The 27,990-nt window shown below is 48.9% G+C and overlaps 4 protein-coding genes across 10 annotated transcripts; 2 read left to right on the top strand and 2 right to left on the bottom strand.

Moving 5' to 3' along the window:
* Positions 1-3: 3 nt before the first annotated feature.
* On the top strand, positions 4-1,523 carry trappc4 (trafficking protein particle complex subunit 4). The gene is made up of 5 exons (XM_053873824.1): positions 4-301; positions 545-719; positions 785-888; positions 959-1,085; positions 1,209-1,523. Exons 1-5 carry the CDS (start codon positions 127-129, stop codon positions 1,285-1,287), a joined length of 660 nt encoding a protein of 219 aa, XP_053729799.1. The 5' UTR covers positions 4-126; the 3' UTR covers positions 1,288-1,523.
* Positions 1,457-9,315, bottom strand: slc37a4a (solute carrier family 37 member 4a). Its single transcript, XM_053873823.1, has 9 exons — positions 8,788-9,315; positions 4,057-4,426; positions 3,751-3,983; positions 3,431-3,674; positions 3,140-3,295; positions 2,993-3,078; positions 2,137-2,250; positions 1,931-2,069; positions 1,457-1,832 (listed from the first exon to the last, which is right to left on the bottom strand). The coding sequence occupies exons 2-9, from the start codon at positions 4,202-4,204 to the stop codon at positions 1,666-1,668; spliced, it is 1,287 nt and encodes a 428-aa protein (XP_053729798.1). The 5' UTR covers positions 4,205-4,426; positions 8,788-9,315; the 3' UTR covers positions 1,457-1,665.
* On the top strand, positions 7,744-12,176 carry cfap45 (cilia and flagella associated protein 45). Of its 5 annotated transcripts, XM_053873818.1 has the most exons (13): positions 7,744-7,914; positions 8,968-9,062; positions 9,135-9,221; positions 9,355-9,422; positions 9,481-9,613; positions 9,675-9,845; positions 9,903-10,081; positions 10,151-10,280; positions 10,328-10,495; positions 10,564-10,677; positions 10,746-10,939; positions 11,014-11,238; positions 11,312-12,176. In XM_053873818.1, the coding sequence occupies exons 2-13, from the start codon at positions 9,048-9,050 to the stop codon at positions 11,376-11,378; spliced, it is 1,551 nt and encodes a 516-aa protein (XP_053729793.1). In that variant the 5' UTR covers positions 7,744-7,914; positions 8,968-9,047; the 3' UTR covers positions 11,379-12,176. The 5 variants fall into 5 exon arrangements, with proteins under 5 accessions (XP_053729793.1, XP_053729792.1, XP_053729790.1 ...); XM_053873817.1 differs by lacking the exon at positions 7,744-7,914 and having other exon boundaries at positions 8,403-9,062; XM_053873815.1 differs by lacking the exon at positions 7,744-7,914 and adding an exon at positions 8,404-8,810 and having other exon boundaries at positions 8,968-9,221; positions 11,312-12,175.
* On the bottom strand, positions 11,404-27,833 carry LOC128764230 (clathrin heavy chain 1-like). 3 transcript variants are annotated; one of them, XM_053873812.1, is made up of 34 exons: positions 27,348-27,832; positions 25,246-25,453; positions 23,098-23,366; positions 22,807-22,968; positions 22,628-22,741; positions 22,346-22,519; positions 22,022-22,219; positions 21,748-21,948; positions 21,410-21,562; positions 21,129-21,251; positions 20,870-21,007; positions 20,477-20,641; positions 20,206-20,386; positions 19,972-20,135; positions 19,765-19,890; positions 19,547-19,689; positions 19,234-19,468; positions 18,998-19,120; positions 18,543-18,688; positions 18,246-18,429; positions 17,979-18,171; positions 17,753-17,910; positions 17,508-17,672; positions 17,320-17,427; positions 16,990-17,157; positions 16,762-16,911; positions 16,571-16,702; positions 16,351-16,461; positions 16,028-16,198; positions 15,732-15,953; positions 15,050-15,070; positions 12,909-12,946; positions 12,720-12,795; positions 12,509-12,657 (listed from the first exon to the last, which is right to left on the bottom strand). In XM_053873812.1, exons 1-33 carry the CDS (start codon positions 27,387-27,389, stop codon positions 12,765-12,767), a joined length of 4,917 nt encoding a protein of 1,638 aa, XP_053729787.1. In that variant the 5' UTR covers positions 27,390-27,832; the 3' UTR covers positions 12,509-12,657; positions 12,720-12,764. The 3 variants fall into 3 exon arrangements, with proteins under 3 accessions (XP_053729785.1, XP_053729786.1, XP_053729787.1); XM_053873810.1 differs by lacking the exon at positions 12,909-12,946 and having other exon boundaries at positions 11,404-12,657; positions 27,348-27,833; XM_053873811.1 differs by lacking the exons at positions 12,909-12,946; positions 15,050-15,070 and having other exon boundaries at positions 11,405-12,657.
* Between the last annotated feature and the right edge of the window lie 157 nt (positions 27,834-27,990).

Here is a 27,990-nt window from a genome sequence, read left to right as displayed (position 1 = left end):
GTTGAAAGTGACTTTGATTTAATATTGCTTAATTATAGTATTGTGTTGTTGTTTTTTTAAATATATTGTTTGCGACGCCCCGAGATCACGTGACGCTGGCTGTCAGCTGAGCAGACGGAGGCCAAGATGGCGATCTTCAGTGTGTATGTGGTCAATAAAGCGGGCGGTTTAATCTACCAGTGCGACAACTACGTTCCGAGGACGGAGGTGGAGAAGACGTTCAGCTTCCCTCTAGATCTGGTGCTGAAGCATCACGACGAAAAGGTGGTGGTGTCGTTCGGACAGCGAGATGGAATCCGAGGTAACTGACTCTGTTAGCTCCGGCGTTAGCGGGTGACGCCTCCGGTCTTCCCAGGTCAGATATATGTACGCGATACGTGTGATTCCGTGTTTGAACCCGTGCAATGGTCGTGGATTAACTCCTGTCTTATGTACGTATAGTGTATACGAGGCAGCCACAGTGATCGTAATAGTATTTGCGTGGTATCGGTCGGTGTTTCGTCCTAAAAACCGCGCACCTGTTCGCATCTGCTCGTGCTTCCAGTGGGTCACGCCGTTCTGTCCATCAACGGCGTGGACGTGCTGGGGAAGAGCACAGCAGAGGGGAAGGACATCCTGGAGTTCCTGAAGGAGCCCACCAACTACCCCGTCTCCATTCGCTTCGGCAGAGCGCGACTCAGCTCCAATGAGAAACTCATGCTGGCCTCCATGTTCCACTCGTACGTTCACACCTGGGTCGGAGTTCAGGGCCCGACACAGCTTCTCATCAGACGGTCTGTTCCAGGTTGTTTGCCATCGGCTCGCAGCTCTCGCCTGAGGTTGGCAGTTCAGGGATTGAGATGCTGGAAACGGACGTCTTCAAACTGCACTGCTACCAGACGCTCACAGGTGCAGCAGTGGTGATCATGGCCCCAGGTTTCTGTGACGGTGGTGGTTCCTGACCGCTTGGTTCTTGTAGGTATAAAGTTCATAGTGCTGGCTGACCCCCGCCAGTCTGGTGTCGACGCTCTGCTCAGAAAGATTTATGAAATTTATTCAGACTTCGCCTTGAAGAATCCGTTTTATTCCCTGGAAATGCCGATTAGGTAAGAGCTCAGCTGGAACATTGAGGGATCCCTCTTTCAAACCAGTCCAGTGTCAATGTGTGTGTGTCACCTGAGAAGTGTAACAGCACTAACTCTGATCCAAAAGTCTGGTTTGTGTTCCAGGTGCGAACTCTTTGATCAGAATCTGAAGGCTGCGTTGGAGATCGCAGAAAAAGCTGGCAACTTTGGATCCGGCTCTTAATGAACACCAGTGGCATCTGAAACAGATTCTCTGACTGGAACATTGGTTTTATTTGCCGTGCCATGTTTGGCCTCGTCACATTGTAAATATGGTTTGTAAATACAAAATAATAACAATAATAAACAGCTCCACCTGTTTCTCACTGCAGCTGTGAGTAAAAAAGGAAGGACAAACGAAAAACAAAATTTATTAAAGCTCCCAAAGCCAAAAAAAAAAACCTTACAAATTAAACAATATATTGTTCCTTTCTCATCATTATACGAAGTCATCACATCACATCACAAATGAACCAACATTGAACTGAGTTGAGTGAGTAGCCGAAGCACTGGCACCTTTCATCCTAAACTGGCCTTGTTGTCCTAGAGTCTCTTGGGGTTTCTAGTCGTCTTTCTTGGGTACGTGGCCCATCTGGGTCCTGATGTTGCGCAGCAGAAAGAACCCCACCGTGGTGACCACACACGCCACCTCGGCCACCCAGAAGGCCGTGTCCCAGCTGTAATGTTTGGCGATGGTGCTGAAAGGCAGGCCCGAGAGGAAGCCTCCCACTGGAGGTGGAGCGCAGGAGTCATCAGCAGTTTGCTTATATACTGTATATCATCATCATCTTTACTATGAGTCCGAAGTCTGTAGCCGTGGAACTCACCGTTGGCCATGAGGGCGACGATGGCGTGTGACGTCCCACAGTAGTTGGAGGGGGCGCTCTCGTTGGCTATGACCCCGAACAAAGCTATTGGTCCGTACGAGGAGAAGCCGAAGATGGCGCCCAGGCTCAGAATCCACACCTGCACGGACAGACTCCTGAGCTCAGCCGCTGACAGAGCTGAAGCCATGTGGCAGGCACAGTGATACCTGGGAGCTGGAGGCAGTGACAGTCACTCGGAACAGATACATGGAGACGCACATGCTCCCCATCAAACAGATGACCAGGAAGTGGCGAGGGTTACCGTACACTCTCAGGCCGTGCTGCACAGAGACACACAAGCAGAGGTGAGGAGGCGCCTTTCACTGTGGAGACAGACTCAGAAGAGCCGCTGGAGCGCGGCCCTGCCAAGGTGCACTCGCTCTAACTGATGCTTGAGGATGAACATCAGTGTACTGTGCGCTGACGGGCAGCAGATGGCAGTAGCGCTACATGTGAGTGACGCGAAGAAGAATCCGGCCGGTCACGTGACCGGACGTGCTCACCAGCGTCAATAAGAGAAGTGAAGTGGTGACAGGCAGTAATGTCAGACACTATTCTGGGTAGTAGTTTTGATGGCAGTAAATCAGACTGTACTCCATCTTGACCAAATAAAAAGCGATGTTCATTGAGCTGAGTGGCCAGACGGGGGCAGCAGAGGGTTCCAAATGTGACCCAGGCAAACTTTAATTCATAAGGTTCAGAGATCATTTCACGGAAAACTATTTCCTCAACTGAAACATTTTGAAGTAAAGAAGGAAGTATTGTCAATGGTGGGCTTCTTGTTATTATAAGAGGCCACTAGATGGCGCTCTCTGCTCTAAAGTTCTGGGCTGTGAACTCCCACACGATCAACACTGTCAGTGCTGAGGATGAGGATGCTACCTTCATAGTCACCTTTGGGGCTTGAGGCGGGGCCTCGGGAGTGGAGGTAACCAATAGCAAAGCGCGTTACATGGCCTCGCACGTCTTCATAGAACTGAAGTTACATGTAAGTAACTAAGACTGATGAAGCGGGACACTCACCTGAGCCACAGCCTTGTCTGAGAAGTAGCCAGCAGCCAGGCTCCCCAGCAGCCCCCCGACCTCCAGGGCACTCATGTAGGAGCTGCCTGCAGAGAGCAGCGTGGACGTCAGCCAAAACTAGCCGCACGTTGTTCGTCCATCTCATACCCAGGAGAGCGGACTGGCCCTTGTCCTGGATGAGGAAGAGCTGCCCCCAGTCCGTGCACACCGTCTTCACCCCGAACACCACCAGGTAGGAGAGCGAGAGCAGCCACAGGTAGGGGGAGAGGAGGAGCTCCGAGAGGGTGCTGTGGCTGGAGGCTCCTGCAGCGGAGGGAGATGTTTGGCTGGGCTCAGCAGAGCAGCACACGGCAGCGGCGTGCGAGGGGCGGCGGGGGGCAGAGTCCACTCTGCCGCTGACCTTTACCCACCGCCCGAGTCACGGCTGCAGCGCCTCACCTGCTTTGCTCTTCTGGACACTGACTTCCAGGTTGGGCAGCCCCACGTCCTGCGGCTGGTTCTTGATGAGCAGCAGGCAGACGCAGGAGAGCAGCACGCAGCTCATGCCCGAGGCCCAGAGGATGCTCCTCCAGCTGTAGCTCTGAGCCAGCACCGTGGCCACCACGGGCCCCACGCTGCCGGCCAGGTTCATGCTGCAGGAGAGGATCGACCACCAGGTGCCGAACTGGGACGGCTGGAACCACTGGCGCCAGAGGAGGAGAGCAGAGGACATGTGACGGCCTGCTCCGCTCAGATCTTCGCTCTCGGCAGGGTCTAACCTTGCGCAGCACCCGGCCACACGGGGGCCAACCCAAACCTTGACCCAGGCCGTTGATGAACCACAGGGCGGAGAAGACGGCCACGCTGGAGGACCAGGAGAAGACCACGTTGATGGCTCCCACGGTGAAGAGGCCGAGGGAGAAGAGGCAGCGGGCACTGACCTGGTCGGAGAGCACGCCGCTGATGAACTTACTGAGAGCGTAGGCCAGAGACTGACTGCTGGTGATCAGGCCTGGGTGAGGAGAGGCAGTCAGAGCAGAGGGCAGGTGAGAGGAGGCGTGCAGCGTGGGGGGGTCAACACATACCCAGGTCGTCCTTGTCCAGCGGGATCTCCTGCATCAGCGACGGCATCACGAAGGAGAAGGTCTTCCTGTTGAAGTAGTAGAGCGTGTAGCCCAGGAACATGGCGGCAAATATGCTGGCGCGGTAGTAACGGTAGGCTGCGGCGGCCATGGCTGGCTCTCAGCGGCAGCAGCAGGGACAGAACACGCTGCCGGGACTGAACTTTGCTTCAGGAGCAGATGCACTGGAGAGCAACCGCGTTTGTAATCAGCGGGTTAATGGTCAACCCTGCAGGCCGGACCTGAGGCAGTCGAGCAGCAGGTGCACGTGACAGGCCTCGGCCCCGGCCCCAGCCCTGTCCGTCAGCAGGAGGCGCCCTCTCCTCAGCCTGTCCTGCGGGGAGAGGTGAACAGCAGCCAGTCACAACCACCAGCCAGAGCACCCCTGGGCAAAGTGCGGCCCGGGGGCCAAGTCCGGCCCTTTGACTCTATTCATGTGGCCCTCCAGGAGTCAGAGGAAAACTATAAAAGTGATATTTCATTATGATGAACTGAAAGATAACTTTCTCGTTTGATTACTTTTCTTCATTGTTCGCCTTTTCCATCGACTACTTTAAGAGTATTTGTTGTCCATTAAAATACATCAGAATAGAAAGTAGATTTTGACATGTATGAGACACAACGAGAATCTTTAAATGGATTGTGGTTTAAATAAAATTAAACACAACAAACCAACATTTACTGTGCATTTTTAAGTGTAATTTCTAGTGGTGGGACATTAACAAGTTCATTACAATTAATTTCAACAAAAAAAGAATTGAATGTAAATTAACGGAACAGTGTGCTCTCCAGACAACAGGGAACCTGTGTCAGTGCAGGAGTTCCTGCTCCACTGATGCACCAGACACGTGGCAGCTAGGATGAGAAGAACAACAACAAACATGGAGGAATCCTCCCTGAACCAAAGCAAACATCTGTTTGCTTTGGTTCAGGGAGGTTTTTCACTACACAATGTCCAGAGTTTCCACTACTCTGAATGGACTTGGAATTCTTATAACATTGAAATTCTTATACAAATATTTCCAAGACCTTAAAAGAGCTTCAGTTTAAATCAGGTGACATAAAAACTTGAATATAGCCACCATCATGGTTTATTGTGCTACTGTCAAACTGATGCAAAATAAACGATAGTTTGCATGTGTGGCTCCATCATTTGATTCAGTAATATATCAAATTCATTCAAATTGAAAAATGTGGCTTCTTGTGGCAAATATTCGTATAGCATTAAACTATGATTAATTGAGATTAATTAATCTCAAATTCTCTAATTAACTAGATTCATTTTTGTAATAGAATCCCACCCCTGGAGTAATTTCATCATCACACATGATGTCATCACTTGATTTTTATTCTCACTTTCCTCCTACCCTCCTTTCTTTGACAGCCCCTCTCAGCAGTCACAATAACCTGGGCCCACCTCTGTTCCACATCACTGAACTCACACCGAGAGAGAGAGAGAGAGAGAGAGAGCAGCGGCAAATAAAGGGGTTTAAAGGATTAAACTTGCCATCAATAAATGCAGAGCCGTCGCCATTCAATACAGTATTTTGTGAAAGTATTTGTTTTCTTTTTAATCTGTCAAACAAAAAACATTTCAGGAAAGAAAAAGAAAGAAAAATTTCCATCCAATACGTTCACTAAAATCCCTGAAATCTGAAGATTTGACCAACCATTCATTTTTAACCCGAGAGCGCCACCTACTGACCAGGCCGTCACACTTAACACCAGGTGGTGAGTCCCGAAAGAAAGCATGGTGTTTATTGGTTCATCTCTCAGAGGCGTGAGAGAGCAGGTCCTGACTGAGGACGGAGCCATTCGAGGCCTCCACTGTTGAACAGGTCCTTTAAAAGGGTGTGATAGGCTCCACCGCTGAGCAGGCTCCATCCCACGCTCCTCCTCACAGCAGGGTGTTGCTGCACCTGGTGACAAAGGCCAGCTTCTGCTTCAGCTTCTGCACCTCCTGCACCAGAGCGTTCTTCTCCGCCTGCAGGCGTCGCTGGTTGTTCTTGCTGGCGTGCAGATCCAGCCTCAGGACCTCGGCCTCCCGCCGGGCCACGCTCTCCCTGCCCTTGGCGGCCTTGACTGAACCCGAGGCTGCGGTGAGTTTCTCTGTGAGGTCCTGGACCTGAGCCTTCAGCTCTCTGACACATCTGTGGTCCAGCCTCCGTGCTGCACCCTCCTCTCGACCCCCGGCGGCGGAGAGGACCTGCTGCTCCGCCACCGACACCATTTGGGTCTTGAGATCCAGCAGAGCTTTGCTGAGAGCTTTGACCTGCTTCTCCTTCTGCGCCAGCTGCTTCTTGAGCTGCTCCACATGCTTCTTCACGCTGCTGCTCAGCGAGTGTTCGGCCGCCTCCCTCTGAGCCCGCAGCTCCCCCTGCTGGCTGCTCAGCTTCATCTCCATCTGGCTCAGCTGCTGGTGGAGAAGCTCAGTCTGGAGCGCGTGGTTCTTCTGGAGCTTGGCCACTGCGTCCACGTGCTTCCTGGCCTGTGCTTTCATGGACACCTTCTGCTCCTCCAGCTGGGCAGCAGCGCAGCTCTGCTTCTCCTGCAGGGCAGACATGGACAGGTCCTGCTCCCGGACAATGGCCTCCAGCTCAGCTAGGCGCATCAGCTTCTGGGCCACGGGAGCCACCACGTGAGGCGGTGGCGACTCCAGCCTGTGATGCAGCAGCCTCAGCTCTTCCTGGTGACTGTGGATGAGCTTGTCTTGGTCTTCTATGACCTGCGCCAGCTGGAGCTGGTACTTCTGGATCACGCTCTCCTTCTGCTTCAGCTGGTTTTGCAGGTTCTTCACCGTCTGATAAGCCACCTTAAACAACGGGGGACCCTCTGGGAGGCTTTCGTCCGATTTACCCAAAACGGCGCCGAGTTTTTTCCTGATTTCAGCTGGATCCCTCTGCAGGGTCTGGACCAAGTCCTCCAGGCTTCCCAACAGTGGATGAGCGTTCTCCTTGCCCCTGACCTCCTGATGCAGGCCGCTGCAGTACTCTCTCAGCAGGTCGATGACCTCGCCGTTGTTGCTGTCCTTCTCTTTGACGACGCCCTGGATGCACTTTCTCAGGCCCAGTCTTTCTCTCCTCAGCTGCTCCGCCTCTCTGCTCAGCTCCTGATACGCAGCCAGGCTCTGCTGCAGTTTGACCCGCTCTGCCTGGACCCTCTCTTCAGCCTGAGCTTCTGCTCGCTGAGCAGCTCGCTCAGCTTCCGCTGCTCTCAGCTCAGCGGCCTCTAACTTGGAACTGAGCCTCAGGGTTTGCCGCCGCTGCCTGGCTGAAGACACGACGCGCTCCCTCCTGGGCAGGTTGTGTTTCTCTGCTTCTCCAGGACAGAAGTCCACGTCCTGCTGGAGCCACTCACTCACTCGTTCCAACTTACTGCTGTCATCTGCACCATCCTGTGCCAACGCTGGCAACATCCTCATCCCCGACACGATCAAACCAGCCGCACATTCCAAGGTGCATCACCGTTTCCATCCACTCCCATTTCAGGTTGATTCATCTCAGCCCAGCTCCACATACATCTCCCCAAAACTCAACATCATTCTTTCTCACTCATTCCTGTAGCGTTTGCTCATCTTTTGCTTGCAATTTTGGTTTTTATGCTTCGGTTGTCTTTAAAAACTCCTTATTCTCCGTCTTTTAAAGGTGACAATGTCATGATCAAAGGACGGCAACAGTCAAATGCTGTAGGTGACCAGGTGCTTCCAACTTTAGTTCAAAGTCAAATCTCACCAGACGTTGTTGCCCTTCATGATAACGCGCTTTAATTGAGCTCATAATGGCATCGTTTCCTGATCAATCTCCATCTGAACAGGTTTCACTTGTGAGTCACGTCTCACCATTTTAGATTCCACTATAGATCCTTTTGACAACATTGTTATAATAAGATTAAAACTTTGTGATGCAATCGATCAAACTACTTGTCATTGAGGATAACATTATTTTCATGGGGTCAAACATTTGTGTTTTGGTTTCTCTGACTGTGCATAAGTGTACATTAGATCAGAGAAGCGGGAGCAGCTTGAAGTAGTCTCAGTAGTTTTCCTCCTGATCTCCACTGCAGTGATTCATAGTTTTCCTCCTGATCTCCACTGCAGTGATTCATAGTTTTCCTCCTGATCTCCACTACAGTGATCTGTAGTTTTCCTCCTGATCTCCACTGCAGTGATTCATAGTTATCCCCCTGATCTCCACTGCAGTGATTCATAGTTATCCTCCTCATCTCCACTGCAGTGATCTGTAGTTTTCCCCCTGATCTCCACTGCAGTGATCTGTAGTTTTCCTCCTGATCTCCACTGCAGTGATCTGTAGTTTTCCTCCTGATCTCCACTGCAGTGATCTGTAGTTTTCCTCCTGATCTCCACTGCAGTGATCTGCGAGTTGGTCCCAGAGGACCGGAAGTTGGCCTGTTTTAGACGACTTCTTCCTGAGACCCAACGGCTTGAACCACGAGCAGGTTCAGTTGGGTTAGAAACAGAGATGTAAAAATGCCTAAACTCTTGGGTAAATGTCGTGTGTTGTGGAAAGAGACAGCGGCGAGGCCACGGTTCATTTAGCGAGTGCGAATGTCACAGGACCCCGTTGCGGACACATGCGCTAGCAGGCTAAATGCTAAAAACAACATCGGCGCACGGCGATGACGCGCGGAAGCGACGTGGGTGGCCCACTTCAAAGCTCGAATTAAATCTGTGCTCACCTTAGACCCGGCGTCTTGATCAGGTAGGAAAGTGATGCACGCGCATGCGCGCGGTGGTTCCTCTTCACCTCCGCGCACCGACACCTCGCTGAGATTTCAGTACCTTAACTATTGAACTGCGCGCGCACACGAATGATGGCTGGCTTCCGTGTAACCGGAGACCTGCGGCCTGGTTTCCAGGGCAACGGACAACAAAACTGCACGCTGGACCGAGGCAGTGGCTGCAAAACCTGTCAGCATTCTGTAAACGTGGATTCGTCATGAAGAGGGCTGAGGTAAGTAACGCACAGTTAAGTTCGTCAGGGTGGAATGACTGGGATGAAGACGCGCTCAAGTGCAATGTTCAGCGCGGAGGTCAGACCCGCCGGGCCTCTGGGTTTCACCGGAGAGCGACACGTTCCCACGTGGATGAGACTCTGTTCGGGAGGCCGGCGGTGAGTACGGACCAGTCATCCATCACACAACACGTGTTGGTTCTGGAGCAGCCGCAGTCGGACCTGATGGTTCGGTTGACAGAGCTGAGCCAGAGGGCAGGGCTCCAGAATGACTGGCTGACCGTCTCTGCAGAGCTCGGCGCCGGGCGCAGACGCCGAGACCCTCCAGATAATCACCAGAGACCTGGTCCGCACTCTCAGGTTGGACTCTCCCCAGGGAAGCCTGGCTGCTGGCTCCTCACATGGCTGCTGTGTGCAGGGTCAGGCGCCGCGACCTGGCAGGGGAGTCCATCAGCCTGGCCTCCACGCAGCTGCAGAAGATCTGCTCCACCAGTGGAGACGCCGCCACAGAGGAAGGGAACGCGCTCCAGTGGAGGAGAGAGGAGGGGATGGTGGGAGTCTCTGCTCTCTGGTCCCAGGTCTGATGACCCAGTCTGGTGTGTCGTCCCCCAGAGAGCTGCTGAGGAGAGAAGGCGTCAGCTGCAGGAGGCAGACGAGTCCCGTGGAGAGAGGCAGGCTCCGACTGAGGTGGAGCTGCAGGCCCAGGCGCGAGCCACACGCCTGCTGGAGCGAGCGAACCACCTGAGGCTGGAGCAGGAGGAGGAGGTCAAAGAGCTCAACAAGGTAGAGGGCCACACCTCTCTTCACTTGGAGCAGCGCTTGACTGACTCGTCCTTGCAGCTGATTCTGGGGGCTCAATGTCAAGCCACTCGCGACGCCCAAATCCAGGAGAAGAAAGTCATCCAGCAGGAGATGACGGAGGAGGAGAAGCGTCTGGATGCCATGATGGAGGTGGAGAGGCGGAAGGCTGTGGAGGCGGTGGAGCAGATTGAAGAGCTGAGGAGACAACAGAGAGTCAAGTAGAGGAGCATGAAGCCACGTTGTTGTTGTTGACCTGAGAGGCATGAGCCAAAGATCTCGTCCTCCAGTGGGATGCAGCAGATCTGCAGCCAGATCCAGGAGCGGCTGGAGGAGAAGCAAATGGAGGAGATGAGCAAAGAGCAGGAGAGACTTCAGATCAGGGAGAAGCAGGAGAGAATGAACCTGGAGGATCTGAAGGTGCTGACACGAGCGTGACTCATGTGCATCTGCAACCATGGTCTCAGAATAATGCTGTCTCGCACAAGGCCCTGGAGAAGAAACGGGAGGAGCAGCGGCTTCTGCACCAGGAGGTGATGCGCATCAATGCTGAGGCCATCCAGGCCAAAGAGCAGAGGAGGGAGGAGGAGAAGCTGGCTGACATGAGGGAGATGGACTACATCAAGAAGAAGCTGGTGAGATGGCGCCTCAGGTGGCGACATGGTGTCATGGCGTGTGTGTTCTGATGTGGTAGGTCCTGCAGGAGCGGGAGGCCGAGTACGACGCCGAGCAGAGGAGGATCAAGAAGGACAAGGAGCTGGAGATCGCCAGGCTGAGGGCTCAACAGCAGCGGGCCAGAGACTATAAGGCAGAGCAGGTCAGGAGAGTCCAGATGGTGCTTGTCCGGCTCAGTGGAGACCGGCATGTTAAGTTCCTGTTGCCCAGGATGAGCTGCGAGCCAGGAGGAACCAGGAGGCAGCAGACAGGGAGTGGAGGAAGAAAGAGAAGGAGCTGGCTCTCCGAAAAGCCCAGGAGGAGGAGAAGCTCCGGGCGGCCCGAGTGGAGCAGGTGCACTGCAAGGAACACTTCCTGTCCATGGAGGCCGAGCGCGAGAAGGCCGAGTTTGAGCGGCTGCTCAAGTGAGAACCTCGCTAAGGAAGCGAACAAAGGAAGCGCCGGGAAGTCGGACCTTCTCATTCATGTCTCCTCACAGGGTTCAGCAGGAGATGCTGGCCAGGAAGAAGGTGGAGGAAGGAAAGCAGAGGGAGAGCATGCAGAAACACGCTGAAGCCATCAGGCAGCAGGTGAAGGAGGTGGAGGCCCAGGCCGTCAGGAAGAGGATGGAGATCTTCAAGGAGGGCCAGCGTCTGAACCAGGAAGCCAGCAGGAAGAGAGAGCACCTCAATGAGGTGAAGGAGAGGAAGCTGCAGGAGCTGAGGTGAGAGAGAGGAGATTCCACCCAACACCATGTTTGATGAGACGTGAGGAGTCCAAGTGCTGGTGTCCTGCAGGGAGACTGGACTCCCGGAGAGGTACTGCAGCCAGGTGCAGCGGAAGGCTCGGGCCCAGATGAGCTGAGCTGGCGGAGCCGTCCACACCACTCACAATAAAGACTCCACGCCGTCCTCAGTTCAGTTGGTAGTGTTTATTTGGGCTAGTACTTCCCTTTCTGTTACGTCGTATTCTCCACTTATCGTTGACAGACCCTCTGTATTTATTCATATGCATGACAACAGAAAAGAAGTGATGGCAGGGTCAGGTGACACGCAACACACACAGCTTTTAAGTTGGAGTGGGGGGCGGGGAGTCAAGTACATCAAGGTAAATACTTTTATTTGGGACCTCGCCACAGAAAACGGGACGTGAGGAGACCTACAGTCACACGGAGCCTAGAGGAGTGTGGTGCCCGGCCCTCACACCCTCCCGCTGTCCCGGTCAGCGGAGGAGGGGGGTGGGGCGGGGGGAAGGGGTGTGGCTTCTCCATCAAATAGGTTTTTTTTTTTTCATCGAGCAACTTTCACATCTGTACAACGTAACGGTGAGCGAGGGAAACGGCACGACACCTGTCACACACACACAGACCTCAGCACGAAGAGGCTGGAGAGGAGAGAGAGTCCCGGACTCCTGCCTGTCACATACACAGACACAGTCTCACACAAGCACTGTCCACAGCACGAGAGGTCACTGGAACACAGGGAGGAGCAGCTGCCCAGGGTCACACACTCACACAGCGGCCCGTGTGTGTCAGAACTCCATCAAGCTACAGGCCTGTGCGGGATATACTACCATGACGGAGTGGTACTAGCTATGGCCATGGAAGGGGCAGCATTTGTTCAGCTATCACACGCCGCCTCTTCCCTCCTCACAATGTACAAGCACGAGTTTTACAGACGGATGGGACGACGTCACAACAGGAGCTTCTCCACGTGACTTCTTCCTTCACCAGTGCAGAGTCCAACGCTCCAGCAGCAGCAGCAGCAGCAGCTCCAGAGGCTCGCCACTCCCGTCCAAGCCATTAAAAAAATAAAATGAAATAAAAGATGTGGAGGAAACATTCTAAACAAGTCATTATAAATATGGAATGTTGAGCAAAGAAACAACAAACAATAGTCCTTGGACACTTTTAAATATTTGCTCTTGTGACAGGACGACGGAATAAAAAAACAGGAATGAGAAGCAGCGCGGGCTGCGGCTGCAGGTGAGGAGCTGGGGGAGACGGGGCTCGATCACATGCCGTAGCCGAAGCCGGGCTGCGGCTGCTGGGGGAACCCGGGGGCTGCTGTGTAGCCGTAGCCGTAGGCCTGCTGGGGGGGCACTGCCACGTTAGGGCCTGCGGTGAGCATGAGCTGGGGGGTTCCTGCAACACATGGGACACACGTCCATGAGCCGGCACGGGCCCCTGGCTCTGCGCCGCCTTACCGTAGACGATGGGCTGCGACTCGGTGGCCTGCTCCTCCTGTTTCCTCAGGGACTCGGAGGCTTCAAGCTTGTCCACCTGTGGGGCACAAGTGAGCGTGGTGAGAGCTGGGAGCGTGTCGGGGGGTGGAGGAGGAGGGTAGAGGGGCTCTGGGGGAGCCCCAGCTCAGACGCTGGGTCTGTCAGACTGACCTCTGGGGAATTTCACTGGCTGACGGATGGAACCGTTCCTGACAGGCGGAGACCAGTACAGTCCAGTTTTAAACAACGCATCAGGCTGGTGAGTGAGCTACTGGGCTGGAGTCAGCCACCGGGGAGCGACTAGTGAGTTACGGGCCACGCTACGGAGCTGAACTACAGGTGGAGGCTCACAGCAGCTACACAGAACCAACCCGCACAAGCGACTCACTTTAGACTGCTGTTGCTGAGGGAGCACAGCAGTGACGGGCTGCTGAGGCTTCATGAAACAGTGGCCGCATTTCCAGAGCCCACTAGATGGCGCTTGCTGCTCAAATAACTTGGGATTGCAACAGCCGTTTCAGTGAAACCTCAGCTCATTTCTAAACCAGCAGCGCCACCTACAGATCTCATGTTTCATGAAGCCTCATCAGCCCATCACTAGACCACAGTGTCAATCTGCTGCTGAACAACTTCACGTGGTCAGGAGACGCAGCATTTTCCATGGCAGATAAACCGTATCTCTCATCAGATCTCAACCCAACCATTAGCCTCTAGAGCTGGGAAACGTGTGGGCAACTGGAGAACAATGGTCCCATCACCCAGCCGCCTCAACGCTCCTGCGTGACACGCTGCGTATGTAGAGAACTGAAAACAGAGAACTGGCTCAGGTGTGACACCGCTACAACCTCAGACTGAAGCCAGACTCAACCTTTTCCTGTCAGGTGACCGGCTTCACTTGAGGGGCACCATGGCATGCGATGTAATTTAGGGAAATGTTTGTCCTTACGTTGGTAACATTCAACCACCTTGGATGTTCTCCTGTGTTCACTTGCCTCCTCGCCTCCTCCTCAGCAGAATCTAAACTGGCTAAGAAGCAGCAGAGAGCTGAAGGGTTTAGTGGCAGAGGATCAGGCTCAGACGCTCGGACGTGCAAGCGACGCTACTGACTTCAGTTCTCTACATACTTGAATCTGAAAGAGTGGTCAGTTAAGCAAGCATTTTCATTTGAGGAGAGACATGCTGAAGCGGCACACGCTCGGTTACTGGACTAGAAGAGTGCAAGACCAGAGAGAGAGAGAGAGAGAGAGAGTCGAAGGAAGCCGATAGCCAGAGTGGAGGGAGTGACTACAGAGGACGAGATGAGTTCGGACAGCCAGCTCAGGGATTCCAGAAGCAGGCACAGCCAACAGCCATGACTCTCGGGCCGAACACACAGCTCGACTAAAGGACGTAAAAAGTCATGCTTTTTTCATTCGAATGTTTTACTGTACGGCGTCAACATCAGCATGAACAGGCTACACATCCCTCTACATATTCAATGTCAACAGTTCACCTCACTGCGGGTGAGGTGAGGTGTAGAGCTTCTGTGATATGAAGATTATTGTTATTACAGCAACTACTATGGTGAAGAAGGAAGCTACATTTGTTCGCCACATGCTGCACCTGACTGAATTGTCTCCACTGAAGCCTGTGGTAATACTGAACCAGCGACTTGTTCTAAGACTATTGTCGCACCACTTGTCTGTTGAACTCTCCAACACATACTGATTAAGATACAATGTAACTGGGTCCCATTGCTCTGATAAACAATGCCCATGCTAAGCGAATGGAAACTTAGTTCATGAAAAGTTAAGGACAAATTGTCATTCAACCAAATAACAGCAGCATTCCAAGACACCAAATCAATATTTAAGAACACGTCTATGACTACCTTGACCTAAAGTCAGTGATTAGCAGTGATCCAGAGTGGAGCACCTCAACCACACACGAGGGGGGGGGGCTGGAGAGAAGTCCACATGAAAACCAACACTAGTCTCACTGCAGAACACCCGTTATTCACAGGAATAGAGCTGGATTTAAACGCAGCAGGTATTTGCAGTTATCACAACTCCTGAAATGAAATGTGCAGCCTGCCAAGCCCACCCCAGCGGAGCACGTCTGTGTGTGTGTGTGTGTAGTGAGGGCCCCACTCTGGGACCTGTGAGCTCCAGGAGGTCAGTGAAGATGTGGATTACAATCAGAAGAAGCAGAGTGACACATGGGAGTGCGTTCATGCAAGTCATTCTAATTTTACTCCTCCCAGCTACAGGCTACAGGACAGAGGGGGTCAAAAAAAAAAAAAAGAATGATCAGAAATTGGATTCAACGTTCACCTTTTCCTTAATCGCATCAACCTGGAAAAGAGATTCAGAGAGGCAACTTGAGGAGAAAAAAAGACTTCGAGAGCCACAGAGAGGAGAGAGCAAAGACACAAACACATCTCCACAAAGCAAATACAAAGGCCCTCCATGACAAATCATAATACCACTTTGGATGCAAATGTGCTCCTGGAGCATTCAGCCTCCACCAGGTATTAAGGGAGCCGGCTTTAAAAAGTCTTAGGTTTTCAGCACATGAATACTTCTAAATTAGACCGCCTGATGTAAGACTATCAAAAAAAAAGACAAATAAAATAAACTCTGTTTTGAAATAATTTTTCTGTGGCTGACCTGTGCACATTGTCAGGTATGATACACTCATATAAAACAAATTATCCAAGGAAATGATAATATAAAATACTATCATGAACGGACGTACAGGCTCAAGAAATACCCCGGGAGCACATTTGTATGGAAAGTACTTGGTGCAGAAGACAACCCAAATTAGAAGGAGGGAACCAGTGATCAAACAGAGGTTGAGAGAACCAGAGGATGATGAGCATGAGAAGAAGATGCCGCAAAACTGAAACAGTTCAGTTGTCTTTGTAATTATGGAGAAATGTTGCTTATTACAAATAACGCTCAGTCGAAAAACTTTCAAGCAGCATCCACAGTGGCGCTTGGTCAGGTAACCCACCTTAGACAGGTACTCTCTCATGACCTGGATGAAGTACGGCATGGAGAAGTCCATGAGGTTGTGCCGCCAGGCGGTCTCCATCACGACATCTGGCCGCAGCAGATCGTAGCAAGTGAAGAGGCACGCAGCAAAACACTCCTTCTTGTCTTCATTCAAGAACCAAGCAAGGAGCTCCTCCGCCAGCTCCGTGTCTTTCGACTCTGAGGCGTACTGCATGGCATCCTGTGGGGAGACACCAGCGTGCGTGAGTTAAAGGGAACTCGGGCAAAGAAACCGACTCAAAGGTTCCCGCAGACCTTATAGAGCTTGTCCTTCTTACACAGCTCCACACTCTGTTTCCAGCGGTTGTTGCCCTTGAAAAGATACGCTGCGATCCTCCTGAACTCGATCAAGTCGTGCTTCTCCAGCCCTTGAGCTAACGAAATGTTGTCAAAATTGTCGTATGCATCAATGGACGTTCTTAAAGCCTGCAAGATAAGCAGGATTAGAAAATCATGTTGCTTCAGAAGCTCAGGAAATCCAGAAATAAGTTCTTTCAAAAGTGACTGATCATTGACAATCACACCTTGTTTACAAGACACAACCCTGAGCAGATACACAAAACATTCCTAAGTCGTACCGCAAAGTCTTCCTCAACGATGAAGAGGTTGTTGAGCGCTTCGTTGACAGACTTGTTGTTGTGATTCTGGACGGAGCGGAGGTATGGTTTCACCAGGGGGAGCTGTTTCACCTACACCGACCAAATGGAACCACCAGATAGATGTTAATTATGAGACAGATCGGTAGAAAATCACTCCTGGAAGACATGAAAAACATGAAGCAACAAATCACAGTCGAACCTTGCTGAAGAAGTTGACGGCACGCGTGTGATCCAGTCTGGGCGAGAGGACGATGAGAAGGTCATTCAGCAACAGTGGTTTGAACTCCAGGTAAAACTGGATAGCTTTGTAATACAGCTCCACGTTTGCCACCTGAAAGGTAGTAACAGATGACCACCTGACCACATGACAAGCTGATATCGCCTTCAAACCTTTGTGACGATGTCTTTAAACTGGCCCTCCTTCCAGGCATCGGCAGGATGGCTCATCATGGTGATGATGGCGTTGTCATATTCCTCATACTTGTCGTAGAGAAACACCAACTCTGCCCACAAGTGGGCCTGCTCTGCTGCCCTGAGAACCTAGCATGCACATACTCACAGATCAGTTCAACACCGCCATGTCAGCTGAGTGAGTGAGACGTTGACGTCACAGTTTACCTTGGGAATGTTGACGCGGGACCAGAAGAGCTCTAGGTGCTCTCTCATCTTCTGGGGTTTGAATTTGGAGTACAGAATGGCCAACTCTGTGAACATCCCCATGTGAGCGCGCTCCAGTCCGAGCGCAGCCTCCAGCATTGTGATCAGTTCTTCAAAGTAACCACGGTCCTGTGGAAAAACATGCGTGTGAAATACACATTTAAACTGGACTACATTTGATTTCTTACAGCCATACCATGTGTTATTGCGTCAGTTGCCACTTTACAGTACATATTCACACAGAAAAATTTCATGTAGATAATGAGCGACGCCATGAAGTATACAACCGACCTGATAATAGTTGATGAGCTCCTCCAGTTCATCTGCATGTACAACAATATGCAGACCACACATTTGGGCCAGTCGGAACTCTTTCCCGTCCACACACGCAAAACACACCTGAAAGCAAAGAGGTACAGTGATGAATGACATTTCAAACCAACACACGTGAAGCTTCGCTGAAGAAAGCCATGTCTCACCTCCTTCCATGTGCGAGTGCTGTTTGCTTTCCGGGCTCCATCGACAGCAGCCTGGTATTCACCCAGGTGAACTAAAGTGGAGGCCAGGCGACCGAAGTTGGACACATTGTTGTAAAGCAGCTTGGCAGCGTCATACATCTTGTCGTCATAGCAACGATCACCAACCTAAGAGAGAATCATCAGGGGATAAAAAGTTGTTACACAGGTGAATACACTGATTTTGAGAAGCACTTTCCACAACCCACTTGCTGAATATGAGCATTATTGGGTCCATTGATGAACTCTTCCAGCTCAGCGAGGCGGTTGGTCTTGGCCAGAGCAAAGATCAACTCAGTCTCCACATAAGACTCTCTGGCCTTTTTGCGTGCCATCTGCAAGAATTTCACCAGGTCCTCCCAGTTCCCTGTAAATAAAAATACATAAATAAATAGGGAAAATAGTCCCTAACTTCCATAGATGATATGGTCTTACCACTCTGAGCTGCCGCCTGTCCCACCTCCATGTAAGCAGAGGGGTCATCGGCCTTGATGTAAGAGTCAATCGCTTCTTTCACTAAACCTTTTTGGAGCTGAGCCTTCGCCAGCTGACTCCAAACTGGAGGTTCATTGCAGCGCTCAGCGAACTCATAAGCTCTGTCCAGGTTTCCAATGTGTTCGATTAGAACCTAACAGCAAAGGTGTCATCACGTTCAGTAACACAACACGGCCACAGCGCAGTGCGACATGTCAACGTACTGACCTGCACTGCAGAGGTGTTGACATCAAATTTCCTAAAAATAGCAAAGGCTTCCTCAAACAGCTCATTGCTAATGGCAATGTTTGCAATGTCCGGGGCATCGTAGTTGTCCAGGCGGTTAATGTACTCCATGACTCGTGTTCGATCTGCTTTAATTGCTGTCAGGATGAGGAGATTCTGGAGGTTTCTGGAATAATTGATAAAACATGCTTACTGGATGCAGGTAGTAATCAAAATATTGGCTATTTGCTAAATATTCATGATAAGTTTCATTTCACATATTTGGCGAAGGATGCTTACCTGTGTTCACTGAAGACCGAATTATCCAGGACAATCTTCTCCAGAAGCTCGATGAGCTCATTGGGAAGGTCTGCAGTCATGAAGGCCTTGACTGTGACAGAAACCTCCTCAGGATCTTGTGTCTCAGTCAAAGCCGTCTGAACAACCTTCATACAGGGACAGAAGACAGAATTGAAACAGACTTCAAATCCTGCAGGGTACAGTCACCCACCCATCACAATAAATAATGGTGTGTGTTAAAGTTAAAAACTGTACAATGTGAAAAAACTTAAGTTGAGGAGAATTATAATTTTGCAAATTCTTTTTAAATATTAAGCTTTAATCAAAATCAAAAGTCTTGATAGAGACTGGGCATATTAGCTGTTAATCTCTCTTAAGAACTAAATAATCTATATTTGTTGCTCACTGATTTCCCTCTAAGAGAAGAACATGATTGTCAGAAGCTTAACACTGACCTGGTCAATAAGGGGTCTTCTGTAGTTGTTGGTCTCCAGCAGAACACTGGCCCACAGCTCTGGATTCTTGCGGCGTACAAGGTAGCGGGACAGACTCTTGAACAGTGAGTTCTCATTGCACACCTGAAACATAGAACACAACAGTTGAATGGTGGAAAATCAAATGTTGATGCAATGCAAAATCAATTTCTGCAGTTGATGGTTATGCAAAGACTATTGTTGCACATATATCTTACATTAATAAGTTCCTGGTCACACTGCCCTCTCTCGTAGGCCACACAGGCAAGGTGAGGGTCCCTCTTCTCGCAGTACTTTCCCACCACACGGCTGTCGTAAAACGGGTTCTCCCTCAAGAAGCGCTCAGGATTGTTGTTGCTGTCAATGTAGATCTTGGCCAAGGCGTTGTGAGTTGCAGGTTCTTCACAGCCCTCATGAATGCGCGCCTCTAGCCACGGCAGCAGAAGCTTCAATCTGGAGGATGGTTTTTATGAAAGTGTTGGTGAGAAAGCAGATGAATTTGCTAATTCCCAGTGTAATTATTTGTCTCACCTATTTCTTTTCTCCACTTCAGCGACCAACTCATCTGTAGAGAACTGTCCCCTCACTACCATGATCAGGTTTTTGATCACATCCTCAGCACAATCCACATCAAGCAGACCTCCGATGACGACTGGCAGGCGACTGGGGTTCACCTGAAGCACAATCGGACTCATCAACCTGCTCTACAAGACAATTGTATGTTGAGCTAACTGCATCCTCATACATACCTTCTGAACATAGATCTCAATGTACTTCTGCAGACTGTTGCGATACAAGTAGAGCACCAGATCGTGGACGAAATCAAACCGATCACACACAATAATCAGAGGCAGCTGGTCTGTCAGTTTAGCTTCCTACGGGTAGAATATAACTATATTATTGACAGTTGTATATGTATGACAGTGAATCCATTCAAAGCTGGTGATCAATCTTGCCTTGAGGAAGTTCTTCACACGCTCTGGATCGTAGCAGTTACTCTCTCGGCAGATTCTTTCCACCTCTTTGATTTGACCTGTCTTGCATGCAGCCTGTATATATTTGAAGTGAACCTCTGGGTCCTGGCTGAAGTTCACAATGGAACCCAAAAAGTAAAACAGGCCTGAAGGGAGAAAGTTGGTTCAATAAAGCAAAACATTTCCTCCAAAACTCAAGTGGCCATCACAGTTCACCTTCAAAGCTCTTGAAAGACTCGAAGAGCTCGGTGAGGGATTGGGTGGTGAGTTGTTCGTGGTACTTGGAGGCGACTTGGACACAGATTTGCAAGTTCTGGCGGATGTTGGCAGAGAGCATTGCTCGAAGACACTCAAGAGAGTCCTCCACTGACAAGGAGCCAAAGAAATTCACCAACCACTATCATGACAGAAAGGGAATGTGGTTATTAGGGATAAAACCTTGTTCATACAAATATTGAATAAAACAATCTGAACTACTATGCATTACCTCTGGGTTGAGAAGATGTGTGTGCACCACTGCACGTTTGATGTCATAAAGGTCAGTGTAGTGTTCCAGCGCTCTCTGCAGGAGACCTGCTTTCTCACAGAGCTGCGCTACATGTGCACGATCATAGTGGGTGAACATCTGGTTTCCCAGGATGGCATCCGCAACCTGCAGGGAGAGATGTGTTAATAATCATGAGAAACAAATACATTAAGTCTTTAGATGAGGACATTATTAGGTAAGGCTTTATTAAGTAAGGCTGAGACATTCTGATGTATTGATGACCTCAAGGCAAAGACGACATTACCATCTGTCTCCAGTTGCAAATTAAAAACCCATTTATCGTATTCTAAAATTAGAAGTAGAAAGAGATAACGTCTTAAAACGGGCACATACCTGTGGCGCATGAACTAAATTCATCTCCAGTAGTCGGGTCTGCAGTGGTCCTTCCATGGGCCGGTTGTTTTTCAGAGCATCGAGGAGGAATGATGTGCACTGCTGGATTAAGTTGTACTCCATGAAGACGTCAACAATCTGAAAAAAGAACAGCAACATTTGACACTTGCTCCCAACAGACAGTAACGAAGCAACATACTTTCACATTTAAGACAGTAATTTCTGGGTTTATATGTGCTTAAGTTTACTGTTAATGTACCTGTGTGATGTCAGCAAGTGGCTCCTCATCTTGAACCAACATTTGAGAGAACTGCAGACCTTGTTCTGGGCTGATCCGCATTACATTTCTCAGCAGAAAAATCCAATCTGGAGTGTAACCCACCTGATAGGAAATAAAGAACATGTTTTCTTTAGACCCGTATTCAGCAATTCATACATAAAGCAGGTAAGTGGAATAGCAAATATGCTCCACACATTTCATTCAGAAAGGAAACCATTCATATCTTGATTATTTATGTTGAAATAAGAATGTGAACAAACCTTCTTTGCGTACAGTACAATCTTTTGGAACTGGCCAGTTTCTGCAAAACACTGGATGACCTTGTTGGGGACATTAGCTCGGAGGTAGACACTGAGGGCGAGTGTGGGGTCGACAGACTTCACCAAATCTCCGAGCTCTTCAGAGCACTCCAGCTGCAACCAGATGAAAAATATAAAACGTGTGACAGGAGCAAAAACTCAGGAGAAGGCGGAATGGGCACAAGCTACTATACTTAATCATGGAACCCAAAATTACCCTGCCAACAAATTGAGGTCTGACTTCATCACCAACTACCACTTTAAATATCCAACTATTCACTCAATCACCGAAAACAAACCTTGTCTTCCTTCAGCCATTTCTCCAGCAGCTGTTTGCGGCCCTGCTGAAGAACAGGTCTGCACAGCTCCAGAGACTCGAACTTATTAAGCTGGCCTTGATCCAATAATATGCCGAAGTACTGGAGCAGTGGAGACCTCTGGCCTGGTTGAGCTGGAACACTCTGAAATCTTCGTATTGTGTCTGGAGTTCGAAGGATGCCCTAAAAATAGGTATGATGAAGTAAACCTTACTGAGTCGAACGCATGCTGCATGTGTCAACAATTCGGTGCTACCTTGGGTGCGTTGGCTGCCACCTTGGCAGCTTCTGAATAGTTGCCTGCTGCAAAAAGGGTGTTGAATTTGCGGGCAAATAGCTCTTCGGCACCAGCAAGGTTGTTGCGGACTGCCATTCGCAGAGCAAGGTCAGGATTCTGGAGCACATTGGTGATGTAGGGAATGATGTTCTCCTCCTCCACACACACGGAAAGAACCTGAACACACGAACACAAGTGGGGGTTCCATGAAACTGAATCAAGAATGTCATAATAAAAAGAGGGAGCATTCCTCAAATATCCCAGTCCAAATGAAAACTACTGGTGTGGCCAAAAATGAAGTACCTGTCCTTTCCTATTGACTCCTATGATCCCAGCAGTTGGCTCATGGGGGGCAGTGACAAAGATGGTCTCGCCACTGATCCTATTCATGTAGATACAGGTGCCAGTTTCCAAGTCATACAGGTGGATGTACCCATATTTTGTGATGAGGAAGACCACATCTTGCTTAGAACTGATCTGCATTTCACAAAGAAAGAAGAGGCTAAGAAGAAACAAGAAGCAAGAAAGCACAAGCCATGCCTGCCAGTGCAGGTTTGGCTGAATCACACCTGTCAGTTCACTCACCTGCATAGCAACAGGAAAGTCGTTCTGAGCTTCCGGAGGGAAGAAAACATCTACTGCCTTCTTTGGGAAGGGCTGGTTGCCCGTCGGTGGCGTTCCCACTTCAATAATATGCAGCTGAGAAAAATACAAATGTTACATGACTATTGTCATGATGACTATTGGATATTTAGACGTCTTACTTTCCCTCCTGCTTGTCCTCGCACAGCAAAGCAGAAGAGGGTGGATTCTTCTGTGTTGTCCTCCATCTTGAACTGTGCAAAGCCAGCAGCATGACCCTCGATGGGCTGGGACACCTTTCTGTCCACTGAGTACAACTGCATGGCTCCCACAACGCGGTTTTGCTGAATGGGAACAATGATACAATTCAGGCCACAGGTGCCATGGAGTTGCAGTAAAAAGGAAAACATTCATACGCAGCAGCTCGTAAAGTAATATGAGTGGACTGCCTTGTTGTGTATATTCATACACACCTGCGCCGAGATGCCAATGAGCAGCAGCCACTTCTGTTTGGCATCAGTGCGGTAGTTGATGATCTGGCAGCCAGCCAAGCTGGAATGGCGGTCAAAGACTTTGATTGGCTGGGAGTCGCCTTCCATGCTCCAGTGATACACTGCATTGTCTGTGACCAGGGCAACCGTGTTGAGGGAGATCCACTTCCAGAAGGTCACATCATCCGTCATCGTGTGAGCCTTCATCTTGCTCTTCATCTCGATGTTGAAGATCTGGAGCGTTTTGGCAGCTGAAAATAGTCGCGGGGCCAAGATAAGAAAAATCACTCCGAATAATGACTCTCGTCTCTCAGACACAACAAACAAAGCTACCACGATTATCCAACTGCAGAATACAAGGGAGAAGATAAGCTAGTTGGGTCTACCAATTCCCAGAAAGAAGAGAAACATTGGTAGTCAAAGTTTGGTCTAATTTACAGCAAAGCACCAAACAATGAGCTAGAAAGACTCAAACAAGACAAGACCAACAGACAGGTAACCACTCTGTGGTAGATCTGCATTCAGCTGGGTTCAGTGACACAACAGGACAGATCCTGTCGCTTTCAATTAGAAAACTGGTGTATGTCATTTTAAATGATATGAAAATATGCTACATTCCACACGTCTATTTAAGCGTCAATTACAGAATAAATAAAGCTTTTTTTATTATGTTTGTTTACATGGTCCTCACAAAAACTTACCAATTCTTGAGAATAGACAAAATTAAACAACAAATCCCCCCCCAATTCAATTGTCATTTGGTTTGGAGATAGACAGGAATGTATTACCGGTGTGGATCTGAATGCAGATTGGGTAAACAAGGCAAAGCACACAAACAGATGTGATGATGGGAAGGATGCTGGACAGATGCACTGAAACCCTCAAATCAAGTCCAACAAATGGTTTAGACGCTCAAGATATTTTGGAGTGAGAAAAGCTAACAAAGCACTGCAAATAGCACGTACGAAAAATATATAAAGCTAAACATTTGAATACAAAAAAATAGCCATGACGATTGACATCATGATCCTTCAGTCTTGCGACAGCCCTCAAGCAGTGACCTAACATAACCTTAATTTAACAGTCCGCTCAAGATCACTGGAGATTCCTCACTTCGGTGCCGTGCATTGTTATTACGTTAAGTTCAGCCCTAGAAGCACAAGATATATTTCACCATAATTAATCAATCATGCAGCTGAGTAATTCGAATTGACAACTTAAAAATTACTTCCTGAACAAAACCAAATTTTTCAAAGACAGAAATTTGTTTGTCATGTAAAAGTGACTGATGAATAACCGGAGGTGTCCTTTTATTGGTGATAAATAATTCAATGGCCATATATCTGATCATCCTCTCATAGTAACTATATATTAACAACGGTATTTCCCCATTGTGAGTAGAATAAAGGCAATCTAACTTGAGCTAATGTATGATGCCAAGGTTTTTAATTAAGTTGGCTGCCATCTTTTTCAAACACTGATGTGTATTTGACCTTGTTCATTAACCATTCATCTGCTGGTGTGTCACCACAGACAGACTGTTAAGTACAGTCCAAGTCATTGCATCTAAATAAGGACCACAAAGCCAAAGTAAAAAAAAAAAAAGCACAAGGCACATGATCATAAAGATCTTCAATTTGACCACTCTGCTTGTGTTGCTTCTACTAATCCAGGCATTCATTACACTGCCATCACTATTGTGCAGACCATTCCAAGACAGTGCAAACAGGGTTACATTTTGACAACTGTGATATGTAAAATTCAACTCACCATCTGCAAACATAAGTAAGCAGTAAGAAATGAAAAAGAGCAAAAACAAGCAAAGTAGACAAAGCATTCATGATAGTGTGACAGTTGAGTAAGTTGTGACTGTACTGATTTCAGACAAAGTTAATTTCATTACACACTGCACCGTTTGTCATACCTCTACATGCTTGACAAAGAGAAATGAGGCGTCTTGTGTGCATATTCAAATGAAAAGCAGACTCTTTACGACTACACGGTTGACTGACAACACAAACACAATGTGCTACAAAAGCTGCGCAACAAATCAAACAACTTTACCATTTATCGTTAGTTCAGCAAATACTTCTCTGTAAAAATAGTTCTCTCAGAAGATTTTGGGCTTACCTTTGAGGGCAATCACTTTACTGGCTGGGTTCATGATGGCGCTGTCAGCAGAGATGGGCCTGCGGATGGGGTTGTTGGGGTCGGCCATATCGATGATTACCACCTGGGCCTGCTCACCAACCTTCTCCCGTATACAGATGAATTTATCAGACTCCATGGTCAGAGTGCTGAATCCAATATTGGCAGGATTAATCCCCAGGTTCTGGAGCTGAAAAACGGGGAAAAACACACTTAGAGTAGTACATTTTAAACATTTTATAAATAAAATGTTTTTCTATTTATAACCCAACATGTTTTTTCACATAAAAATCTGGGCAGTTAACTTGATTTATTTCTGAACTGAACGTATTACATTGCAATGACTAAAACATGATTCAAATAGCATGATTTTGCTATAGGATATGAGAGCAGTATGTGAATTAGGTTTGTATTTCATACTTGATTTTCTATATGATGGAAATGAAGTTTTGACCTTCATTTCCATAATAGTAGACATTTCTCATGAGTGAGAGGTTTTAACAATAGCTCTGCGATGGCTACGACACTATCAACATTTTTATCAATATTAATACATAATATGCTGCAAAAAAGAAGAGTCAGAATTATTTTAAATCTAATCATATGGACATGACTCATATCCTCTCCTCAAGAAAGATGCCAAGCTCACAAGTCCCCATGCACAGTCTGACAGGGCCAAGAATGACCTCTGCTGTTACTGTGTGGCAGTGTGTCCCCTTTCACCTCACGTCATAAGGAATTGGTTCCATTACTTATTTCAAATCTTGACACGCAGCAGAATGTGATGCAACCAGTGGATGATCTTGCACTTTGGACAGTTGTCCAAGCAAATCAAGACGAAAACAACAAGAGAACTTCAGGCCTCTTGAATTTCTTCACAAAGGAATGTAATATTTTTGATGCATCTCAAAATATAAGAACACTAGTGACCAGTGAACGGTACTTTATAATCTGCTTTTTCTATTGCCACATCATCGAAATAGAAAATTGATACCTAACTTTGAAAAATGGCCAAAACATCAGACTGCATTCCCTTATTTCCACTCAGTGCCACACGCACAATACTTCTGTGCCAGTTACACTGAGAGGCAGGCGGGAAACACCATGGACAGGCCACCACGCCAGACCAGAAGAGCACCTGTCCAGAGTAGAATTTACATTTTCCCCATCTAGACTTTACTTAACAAGGATACGTGCTGATGCTCAGAATTATCTTTGAAGTACGCATTTTTTTAGGTTCTAAGTGCAATGATTTATCACAGCCATGCACTACAACTACAGTATATACAGCAGCAGCATGTCCCTACGTTTTCATTGATCATCACACTTTATACAAGCAAATTGCAGAGCTGAGTCATGCACAGCAAACAACCGACCGACATTGTCATTAACACACGCACACACGGCCTCTACAAACGTGGCTGTAAGACATCGTTCTTCAAAGCTCGTCCTTGAGCATAAGCCAAGACTCCTGTAGCAAGCGTGTCTACGGCTTCAGAGAAGAGCGTCCTAATCCAAGAGCAAACTGCCTCCAGTGTGGTAAAACCACTGAGATCATGAGATCATAATCGCGTGTTTTTAAAAAATATATGAAGTGGTTACATAATAAAATGAACCGTAAGCATCACATCCTACAGTAATGTCGTGACCCAGCAGCCTCGCTGTGACGTCCACACTGCAGCTGACAGCCTCCAGCGACCTGACAAGCATCCATCCATCCATCTACCGCCCCACATCCTCCTTTCAATACACGACTTAGGACGAAATATTCGATACGGTTTTGGAAACCGACGGCGATGTGTGCGATATTCTAACAGCGTGAAGGCGTTATCGCCGAGGAAATGGCACACTTTTATGTATTTGCATCATGAATACTGGTCTTTAAAGGAATGTTATGAATAAGAATAAGAAGCCGCGGTTGCTGTGGAAGTGACTTGATGGTGATGCTGAGGCTAGTTGCTAGCAAAACGGGGGAGGGGAGGTCATTCATTTGCATTAGCTTGTCAAGCAGCTGTCATCCTGAGGACGTCAAACACGCAATTCAAATCAGATATATGTGTATATATGTACGTCTGTCAACATACCTGCAGGTGCTCCTGAAACCGGATAGGCAGAATTTGCGCCATGGTGGATACCCCTCGGTCTTGACCGGATCCCGGGAAGATCAGCCGTACGGCTAGGCTAGGCTAGGCTAGCTGGCCACTAGCAGCGCGATAGCTTCGACCTCCTCGCGCTTCCTGTAGGTCGGAGCAACCTGGTGAAAAACGCGCCGAATTATCCCGAGCTGCGCTGTTCAACGCGTTCCCTGAGACGGGTATCAGCATCAATGTGGTACGTCTCCACCTCCTCGGTTTATCTTCTGCACTGCACCGAGTGATAGCAGTGGCTCTTCTTCCGTCCAAAATCCGCAATGGCGGCGGAAACGGCTCCGTCTCCCGAGTCCGGAAGCATCCAGGCAGCTCTGGAAGGACACTGGCTCGTGCCTGGCTGATGCTGAGGAGACCAGGACCAGTGGTGGCGACTTAAACGAACAGTAGGTGGAACTAACCGGCACTCTCAACCTTCCAATACTAGACAAACAGCCAACCGGGAGTGAAACAACACTGGTATAAGCAGTTTATTACACGAGTCTCGCTGGTTTCTAGAAACATGAACGCGGTACGACTGCCGGAATCGAGGATAAACCCGACTCACCTCGCCCCGAGTCTCCGTAGAAACCAGGGCTTG

The sequence above is a fragment of the Synchiropus splendidus genome, chromosome 8 (assembly GCF_027744825.2).
Source record: "Synchiropus splendidus isolate RoL2022-P1 chromosome 8, RoL_Sspl_1.0, whole genome shotgun sequence".
In the NCBI taxonomy this organism is placed as follows: domain Eukaryota; kingdom Metazoa; phylum Chordata; class Actinopteri; order Syngnathiformes; family Callionymidae; genus Synchiropus; species Synchiropus splendidus.
The sequence above is the reverse complement of the archived record's forward strand: the minus strand, read 5'-3'. Positions and strand labels throughout refer to the sequence as shown.

What these genes read in the sequence shown, in the direction of transcription:
- trappc4 (XM_053873824.1), top strand. Translation starts at nt 127, where the DNA reads ATGGCGATCTTCAGTGTGTATGTGGTCAATAAAGCGGGCGGTTTAATC. An exon ending in CTGGCCTCCATGTTCCACTC is followed by an intron (nt 720 to 784) that starts GTACGTTCACAC and finishes GGTCTGTTCCAG; the next exon opens with GTTGTTTGCCATCGGCTCGC. An exon ending in CTGCTACCAGACGCTCACAG is followed by an intron (nt 889 to 958) that starts GTGCAGCAGTGG and finishes TGGTTCTTGTAG; the next exon opens with GTATAAAGTTCATAGTGCTG.
- slc37a4a (XM_053873823.1), bottom strand. Translation starts at nt 4,204, where the DNA reads ATGGCCGCCGCAGCCTACCGTTACTACCGCGCCAGCATATTTGCCGCC. An exon ending in GCTGGACAAGGACGACCTGG is followed by an intron (nt 3,984 to 4,056) that starts GTATGTGTTGAC and finishes CTCCTCACCCAG; the next exon opens with GCCTGATCACCAGCAGTCAG. An exon ending in TGTCCAGAAGAGCAAAGCAG is followed by an intron (nt 3,296 to 3,430) that starts GTGAGGCGCTGC and finishes CCTCCGCTGCAG; the next exon opens with GAGCCTCCAGCCACAGCACC.
- cfap45 (XM_053873815.1), top strand. Translation starts at nt 9,048, where the DNA reads ATGAAGAGGGCTGAGGTAAGTAACGCACAGTTAAGTTCGTCAGGGTGG. An exon ending in GACCTGGTCCGCACTCTCAG is followed by an intron (nt 9,423 to 9,480) that starts GTTGGACTCTCC and finishes TGCTGTGTGCAG; the next exon opens with GGTCAGGCGCCGCGACCTGG. An exon ending in GAGACTATAAGGCAGAGCAG is followed by an intron (nt 10,678 to 10,745) that starts GTCAGGAGAGTC and finishes CCTGTTGCCCAG; the next exon opens with GATGAGCTGCGAGCCAGGAG.
- LOC128764230 (XM_053873810.1), bottom strand. Translation starts at nt 27,389, where the DNA reads ATGGCGCAAATTCTGCCTATCCGGTTTCAGGAGCACCTGCAG. An exon ending in ACAGGCGGCAGCTCAGAGTG is followed by an intron (nt 17,911 to 17,978) that starts GTAAGACCATAT and finishes TTTTATTTACAG; the next exon opens with GGAACTGGGAGGACCTGGTG. An exon ending in TCGTTGAGGAAGACTTTGCG is followed by an intron (nt 16,199 to 16,350) that starts GTACGACTTAGG and finishes CTTATCTTGCAG; the next exon opens with GCTTTAAGAACGTCCATTGA.